Genomic DNA, 9,019 nt, shown 5'->3' on the forward strand with positions numbered 1-9,019 from the left:
CACAATCCACCGAGAGGGGAGGCGGCGACCTCTGCACTGCACTGCAAGCGAGTGAGCTGTTATCGGCGATGGGTTCATTAGTATCCGATACAGTCGCCGCCTGCCTGCTACGGCCATGATTCGTCGTCGTCGTCATCGTCGTGATAGGTTCAAGGACACGCGAAGGATCCGATTGGATGCGGTGCCATGCCGTGGAGACAGGGGCAGGGCTTGGCCGTACCGACGATTAGCGTGCCCGGAACCTTCACCAGCGGCTACAGTGCGCGACTCGTACACCGGCACCCCAAACAAAAAGGAAGTCCCCAAAAACAACAAAACCTTCCCATCGCGCCGGAAGGGAAGGAAGAGAGAGAAGAGAGAGGATTCATAAGACCACAAAACGCACCCCAACCTGAGGGGCCTTGCGCGCGCCGCGGTTTTGACGACCTGTGAGAGGCTCCAGACGCCTAGGTAAAAAGCGGGATGGTCCAGGAGGCGGGGGGGGGGGGAGGGATCGAGGGGTTTGGGCAGGCAATGTGATCCCCTCTCTCTTCCTCTTGGTACGCCATCGCCATGGCAAGCAATTTATTAATGATCATTTTAACACGCTCCAGCACGGCGGCTGTTGACTGACCTGATGAGGGGGATGAGGGGGAGTAGAGGGGGGGAGGCTCAGCTGAGGATGGAAAAGGCATTGCTGCTGCTGCTGCTGCTCCCGATATTCCCGCCTGTTGACAGTATTTTAATAATCTTTAAACAGCTCGTTAATAACAACCATCCATCTTTCTATCAAGGGCTGCGTATACCATCGGGAAGGGAGGGTGGGGGAGGGGGTTGCATGCGAGCGAAGAATGTCAAGCGGCGTGGCGCACACGCACGCACTAGTCACTTGTGCGTGTGGGCTATAGGTGGGAAACGCCACACTGGCAACTAGCGGCGACCGCGGCGACCATCGTTTTGTCCAAACAAAAACAAACGAAAGACTTGCATGCACGGGTAAGTGTGGAACTTGCTCTCAACGCTCGCGCGGCTCGCGGCTCGTTTGAAGCTTTAGGCGAAATTTCGGGGCCCCGAAAAGCTCCGAAAGGATAAGCTTTTTACGTTTTTGTGTTGTGTTCGCCGCATGAAGTTTTTTTTTTCGGCTGCCCCACGAGAGATACATTTCCTTCTGACAAGCTTGCGCCCCGGAAAACAAAAGCGTTTAATAGACCCGTCGCCAGAACAATTTCGGGTCTATTAAACAATAATAGACCCGGTGGCATACATTTTGGCCTTACGGATGCCTTCTTTTTTAAATCTAAAATTGAAAGATAAAAGTGATAAGCTAACTAAAACAGCGAAACAAAGCGAATAGTTCAACTTGCTGCGCTGTTGTGTGAAGTAAGAATCATCGATCGAGTCAAAAGAACATCGTAAAAAATGATGTACGATTCCCTGTAAATTGATGCCAGTGTAGTTTTTTTTCTTTTGTATATACACTAGTTGACCCTGCAAACTTCGTTCTGCCACTCTTGAAGCCTCTTTTAATTTCGACTGCGCAATCCTAAGGTACGCGTTGAAAAAAAAGACAATATTTGAAAGGTGTTGAGAAAAAAGACAGATAATTGAGTTCTATGAATTACATATGGAAGGTAATTGAATCATTTCTCACACAAAACGGATCGAAAACATATTTGTGGACATGTGTTTCAGTTATTTCTTTGCTTTTCTTATTGCTACAATCTTCACTATTTTCGCCATCTCGTTTAGAATTCGACCGATAGATGTTTCATTTGCAAGTAAATTGATAAAATTACCTTTCATATGTTGTTTACAGAACTCAATTATCAGTCATAGTTTTTTACTTATCACCATTCAAATTTTGTGTCTTTTTTAATGCATACATTCTACTTGATCTTCTGATTGGAGGCATGTTTTTCTTCTGACTTTGAAATGAGTCAATTTAAATCAAATCATTCACATTTCATCACAAATAGTTCTTGATGTACTAAATGTAGTTTTTGTCCTAACCACAATAATCACAAAAACATAAACCACTTGACAAATCTCCGTTGGAAGACAAAATCGCGAATCAACCAATCCATCCTTTGTTTGCACAAACCAATCGTTCTTTGGTCTGATGGGTTTAGAAAATAAAAGTACCACAGTAGGTGATGATAATCAAATTGGAGTAAGAATATTGAATTCATCGAAGTATGCATTGAAGCTGAAAGGTTTTCATCCAATGTTTTGAAATAATATTAAATCAAGTAGGCTGTGAAGTGGAAAATCGACGCAAAAAAGAGTTTCAATTTGCCATAAAAGGACAGAATATTTTCAACATTTCTCAACATATGAAGCAGACCAAGACGAATTCATAGCGCCAAGAATGAGCGGAATCGGCCCATCCGTTCTCAAGTTATGGGCGTTCGAAAGTACGCAACTTTTCTTTTATATATATACATTTTCCCAAAATTCGCACCAAACATTCTATTACCAGCTAACATTACAATTCGACAAAGCTGGATGGATTGTGTTTTTCAAAACAAAAATATGTACAAAAAAGCACCGTTTTCTAGACAGCGAACGAACGAACGTAAAACGCGTCCTCCTTAAGAGAAAAGTTATAGTAACAAAGAGGTGAGGTTTACAAAAGATGCGATACATGATAAACCGATGGCAACTTTTGATTTGGAAGTTCGATTAACCTTCCTCGAATAGAATTCTACGAGAAGAAGATGGATCCACGATAAAGAAAGAAGGCAAACAAAACCGGAACAGCAGCCGGACGCACCGTGGGATCCGGGGTTTATGTCCATGTGGCCACGAAGAACGGAAAAAAAACTAAAAAAATAAAAAATACCCCAGCGCGATTTACAAGCGATCTTCCGGGGCGGCCACTCGAATGCTCCGTCCGGCCCTCGTGGGAGGGAGGGGGGGGGCTCAAACACACGCGCGAAACCGATCGGAGATCAACCCCTGGACCGGACCGGACCAGCAGCCGCGCGTCTGCGGGCGTTTGAGCGATCCCTCCGCGATCCGTCTCCTATCCGTTCGCTCGCATACACTCTCACTTTCGTGCACTCACGTTCACTCTGTGCAGCAGCAGCAGCAGCAGCTTATAAATATTGGACCAGTGCCACCCGGTGGGCTTAGTGTGTGGCTAGCATCGGGCGTTGGACGATTTGGTGGTGGACGACGACGACGACGACGACGACGGCTGTGTAGTCCCTCGGATATCCCGTTCAAACGGTCTAATTTCAATTAACTGTGTGTTTGTTGGTGTGTGTTGTGTTTTGTGTGTGTGTGCGTGTACGTGGGTGTTCAGTGAGGGAAACCGAATCCAGCCAGCACCCACAACCACAAACCTGAAATTTTCCCAAAATCGACAATCAACCAGCCTAGTACTAGTACTTCCCCCGGAGTGGCCATGGAGAGCCTGCTCGGTGGCAGCATCCTGCTGACGAAGCTGACGAAGCTGAGCGCCATTTTCTCGCCGATCACGCTGCTGCTGGTGACGGCGGTCGTGTGCGCGATCGCCGTCTACAATCGGACCCGCTCGCATCTGGTGCGCCAGATTGACAAAATTCCCGGACCGGCCGGACTGCCCATCCTCGGAAATACGCTTCACATCAACGTCGACCACGATGGTACGTTGCCCTCACCCCCTAGCCCCCAACGGGGTGTGTAACCCACACGTGTCCACGCTTTGCCATCGCGTCCTTCTACCCATCATTTACACCCTTCCCTCCCTCCTCCTCCTCCTCCTCCTCACCTAACACCATTGTCATATCGCTTCTTTCCAAGATTCCTTTTGCTTCCTCGACCCCTCGGACCCCGTCCTTCGGATCATCTCCACCTCCCCTGCGATGACCCGTGCGTGCGTGTTTCCTTGTTGTTTGTTGCCTCAGCGATCACCGAAATGCTAATCAAATCCGCAAACACACACACAAACACACGCCGCCCGAGGTCAACGGATCGATATCCGGCGCGAACGAACCGAACCGAACCGAATCTCACTCTGGATTAAAACCGTGACGTGATCGACAAACAGCACGTGTGGTTCTTGTTTTTCGTGTTTTTCGGTTCCTCGACCCTATCGTCCTAGGCCTTTGGTGTTGTTCTACACCACAATGAGCCTTTCTTGTGCTGATTAGATGTGTCGCAGGGGTTGACTGCTTCTTGTGATGTGACCGCATCACATGATTAGACCAAGGTCGATCGGGTGGTTCCACCACCAGCACTTCCGGTAAGGTAGAAAATCCTAAATTCCTACCACCCCACAGCCTGCTGGCTTAATGTACCTTTGTGTAGTTGTGCACCTGTGCACCGGCAAACGGTAACGGCATGACGACACGATATGCCTGGCTACTGCGCCACACCACCACCACTGATGTGCACCGTGATTGGAATTCTAAATATGGACGTTCCCCTTTCGCGCTCGGCCGGCAGATAATATGTTGGGGTGTTTTTATTTTTTTTTTTTTCAAACGTACGCTGCAGCATGCCCCCGTACACTGCTGCTGGATGCTGCTTGGATATGCAAAACCCGATGCCGATCCCTTGGGCCGATACGGCATGGGCATGCGTTAGGGACGTGACTCCTACACGGTTGGAGAATTCCACTCCAGCGCAGCATCACCAGCGCAGCTAGCAGCCGTTTTATCTAAGACCGCTTTAGAGACGGCTTTTGTCTACACGGTTTCCCCATTTTGAAACGCGACGGACGATGCTGCGGCTTTGGGGATTGGATTTTGGGTGAGCTGGCCATTGCATAACATCCATTGACGCCAGCAAGATTAATCGCTTTCGCTTTCCGAGAGAGAGATAGAAAGAGCGAGAGCGGGAAGAACCACTAGATGGATACAAGATTAACGTCGGATAGGCCTTTCGGAAGGCCAGGTGAATGGGATTGACATCCCCTTGGTCCTATGTGTGTGTGTGTGTGGCAGGTAGACGTCTACCGTCTAACGTCATCGATAAGTTGCGTGTTTGTGGATTGGATTTGCTCAAATTCCTCAAGTTCCTCCAGCACACAGCACAAATGGGAATCTCACTAACAACAAAGCCGCATGCTATCAGACATCACAGCAGTACGCACAGCGCGCTACAGCGGAAGGGAACGCTGTGTTGAAGTAGGGCAGGGCAGGGCAGGGCCTGACACGGCGCATCCCACTTTCAAACTGCGTTCTTCGTTCACACTTCGAGCGGCCACTATCGAGGCACTAATCCGTCTAAATCAACAGCCTATTCGGCGAAGGTTTCGGCAGTGTGCTACACCTCAATGCTCAATGTCATTTGACCACCCGAGTCCATCAGGTCCAATCAGCAGCAGCAGCAACAGCAACAGCAACAGCACCACCACCACCAACATGTCTCCTATCATCAAATCGCGATCAAATCGAGCCAAAAATAAGCGAGCAGGTGGCTATCATTGAACTTCCGTCGACTTTGAGACGATTGGTGCGCCGATCGCACTGCTGCTCCAGCACCGATCGATCGAAGGCAGCAGCAGCTGCTGCTAGGTGATTTGTTTTATAGCACCTTGTGTGTGTGTGTGTGTGTGTCTTTTTTTTTAGGGATAATAATTTGATATGATCCATATAAACATTTATTACATTTACACGATAAATGCACAATTCGGCGAGAGGGAAGGGAAGTAACAAGTAAAGGTGACGCCGCCGTTCGCCAAGGTTTCGATAAGTTCCGGCCGCCCCCCCCCCCCCTCCCTCGCTCCAACACCGCGACTAAAGTAGAAGTCACCTCCAAAAACCCTTTAACGACAGCAAGACAGCAGCAAGCTTTTGGCGTCTTTTGGGTGGTTGGCAGCAGAAAATGCGCAATAGTTACGCAAAGCGCGTGGCTGGTGGTGGCTAATCAAAATACCAATCGAAGGGGCCCGCCGGTTTTAGTCCATCAACTAACTAACCGCCCAAAAGTGAGCAGCAGAAGAAGAAGCAAGCAAGCAAGCAGACAGAAATCGGAACGCGAATGGATCCAATCAGCTCGAATCGAATCCATCTTGTTCCGAACTGGCTGGGCTGATGTTGTAAACGCCTCGAAACATCGGCGCAGGAGGGAGGGGAGGAGGGCAGTGCGGCTAAAACTTACACACGACTCTCGCGTTCCGCGATGGAACGAGTTGGGATAGAGGCCCGGAAGCGGGCGCAGGGAGGAATTGCGTCAGCTGGGACTGTGTGTTTGTGGGGCTTATTTGTTGGACATTCGGCAACAAAAAGCGCCATCATGTAGCGCGATATGAACTTTCCGTTAAGAACGCGACGGGGCCACGACACGATTAAGATGAAAGAAGTTTTACCTTCTCACAACTTGGTTGGTTTGCGCATGTTGCCTATACCAAGAGCTGCTATCGATCGCGGTGCGTCGCAACGCATCCCAATGCCAAGCCAATGAAAGTTTCGTTACATTGAACGTTGCTGTCGCGGTCAAATGTACTATAGGGAGCGTAGAGTTTGGTGTCCTCGTTCCAAGGCGAAGAAGAAGAAGCAGCAGTTCCTTACGTTCTCGAGGTTTACGACGTTCCCTCCTACAACGATGTAATTTTCCCTGTTTTCACACGCCGCGCCTTTTCACACTCTCTCTCTGCTTCATGCCGTTCCGTTTCGCAGAGATTTTCAACCGCATCATCGCCATCCGGAAGCTGTACGGACGGAATCAAGGTTTTAGCCGGGCGTGGAACGGTCCCCTGCCGTACGTGATGATCTCCAAAGCCAGTGCCGTCGAGGTAAGTAAGCGCCTAGCGCAAATACCCATTAGAGAGGGCGCTCGCTCTCGCCGGAGACGTGCAGAACTAGGACGGACACGCATTGGCTTTCAGTGCGCCAGGTGCGGTGCTTTCCAGAGGCCAGAGGGTGTTGTCTGTCAACAGTCGGGGCAATGGTGAAGGTCGACGGAATAGGAATTATTGCTGTCGGGCGGAGGGACACCTGCAGCGCTTGCTTGAAGCGTGGGAGATGAGCGCACTCAGTGCGCGTGATGTATGGGGCACCCTGCTGCTCTCTTTGGATTTCAGTCCACAAAAATGACCCACCCAACGGGGGAAGGGGGGCTACCTCGCCCTCAATTCACCAATTCAAAGAAAAAAAAACACTAACCAGAACGAACGCTTTCGCAACGTGGCACGTTTCACGCCACGAAGCAGCAGCAGCAGCAGCAGCGGGTCAAGCATAGTCTGATGGAATCCACCGAATAGCGAATTGTGACTGTCTCGTACCATCGTAGCAACACAGGGAGGGAAGCATCCGAAACCATCTCCCGTCTTAACAACAACAACAAAAAATGACCTGCACACTGGAATGGCAAAAGGAAAGAAGAAGCCGTTTGTTGTTGGAACACAATTGACACGATTAGTCCTATAACCGGGGAGCAAATGTTTCCCCCACATTAAATGTTGATTAAGTAAATTGCTTAACAAATGCCACCTTGCTGCCTCCACCTCCGCAACCCCCCCCCCCCCTCCCCCGCGCTAACCGTTTGGCTCGTTTACCCCGTATTTTCTCACTATCGCTGTGCTCGATGTTGCGTAGCCGTGGCATATTTTGGTGGTCGGTGGTGCCTCATTTGAATTACATTAAAATGTTATCAGTTGACAGCAAGGCTTCGGATGCATACATATGCATTAATCAGTTACCGATGTTAATGTGTTGTAATTACAAAAATCATCAAAAAAAAATCAAAATGTATGTATGTATGTATGTATGCATTGATGATAGAAATCATGCGACAACAAAAACACAAAACCACAAATTTCCAACAGATTCCTCTTCTGTACCAATAACTGGTGCCTTGCTGAATGCATCTATCTTCTGGTTTGCTTCAGTATCAAAGTTTTGGAATGAAACACGGAAATATAACCGGTTTCCACGGATTCACTCAACCAGAAGCTTCTGGAGCGTCACACCAGCGACGAATCATCCGTAACCATCCTGCTGTGAGTTGTTTGTTGATCGCAACGGTGGACGCACGCGATACTGTTTAAACTTGTAGCTAAAAACGGAACTTTCATGCGCAGCACCTACTTGGTCAAATATGTCAAAGGCAGACAGAAATTCGGATCTTGTAGTGGTGGTCAGCAAGTGCAGCCTCTCATCTGGGCTCGGAGTAGTCAAAGAAAAAAACTGCCAACTGCCAACGTTAGATCATCGTTGAGCTAACCCCGAATGCCACCTTATCTTTTTACATCGGCTACGACTTACAGCCACCTCCGATTGCAACACGGACCTTGCCAATGTTGCCAAAATCATACAACCGACAGCCCCCCAAATCATGCAACTAGCGAACAACCAGCCTCTTAGATAGCTCCGTGTTCGAATGATTTCAAAGCAAACTGCCATCCGTTCGCATCGACTCTCACGCATGGCCGCGGGCCTACTACTGTTCACTATCAAGACGACACAAGAATATGTTGGTCACGGGTGACGGACCGAAGGAGGATGGGATGGTCAGAGATAGAGAGTGAAAGAGAAATAGAAGGACGGTTGTTGTGTGGGAAGATTGCAAAACTATCACCAAAAGATGGCGTGCTTTGCTGATTGTATGCGATTAGTGGGTACGTTGTGCAAGCTAGCCGCACATTTGACAACGACGCAGATCGATCGGACCTTTCGGTTCGAAACAACAGGCAAGACAACCAGGTAATGGCGATAGACACACGCTACGATACCGGGACGACATTCGTTTCGATGCATAACTAATATAGCCCCCTCCCTAAAAAAACCGGTTCCATTTTGGTAACATTCAACCCAACGTTCTACAGCACACGCCAGAAACCGGCGGAGAAATGCTTGCTTAATCGCAGAATTTTTCGGAATTCTGCACTCCACGCGAACGCGACGAAATCGAGAACGAAGAAGAGTGAGTTCAAGAATGCCGTCCAGTTTTGCATGGAGCTTGGCGCTGAAAAGGTTAAGACTCACTCTCCCTCTCGATGCTGATTTCATTTTCTACGATTGGCGTCCATCGTTTGGCTGCTGGCCGGACACCACCCTGGCATCGTTTTCGTTTCGTTGTTTTCCGAAGGCAAAAATGAAATCCCCTGGGC

At 48.9% G+C, this 9,019-nt stretch overlaps 1 protein-coding gene across 1 annotated transcript in view; it reads left to right on the plus strand.

The window, feature by feature from the left end:
• Positions 1-3,240: 3,240 nt before the first annotated feature.
• Positions 3,241-9,019, plus strand: part of LOC125953474 (cytochrome P450 4c3-like) — an 8,552-nt gene continuing 2,773 nt past the window's right edge. The window contains exons 1-2 of the mRNA XM_049683088.1: positions 3,241-3,608; positions 6,588-6,703. Of these exons, the coding sequence (XP_049539045.1) occupies positions 3,389-3,608; positions 6,588-6,703 (336 nt within the window). The 5' untranslated portion in view covers positions 3,241-3,388. The remainder of the gene's footprint in view (positions 3,609-6,587; positions 6,704-9,019) is intronic.

The sequence above is a fragment of the Anopheles darlingi genome, chromosome X (genome assembly GCF_943734745.1).
Source record: "Anopheles darlingi chromosome X, idAnoDarlMG_H_01, whole genome shotgun sequence".
Classification (NCBI taxonomy): Eukaryota; Metazoa; Arthropoda; class Insecta; order Diptera; family Culicidae; genus Anopheles; species Anopheles darlingi.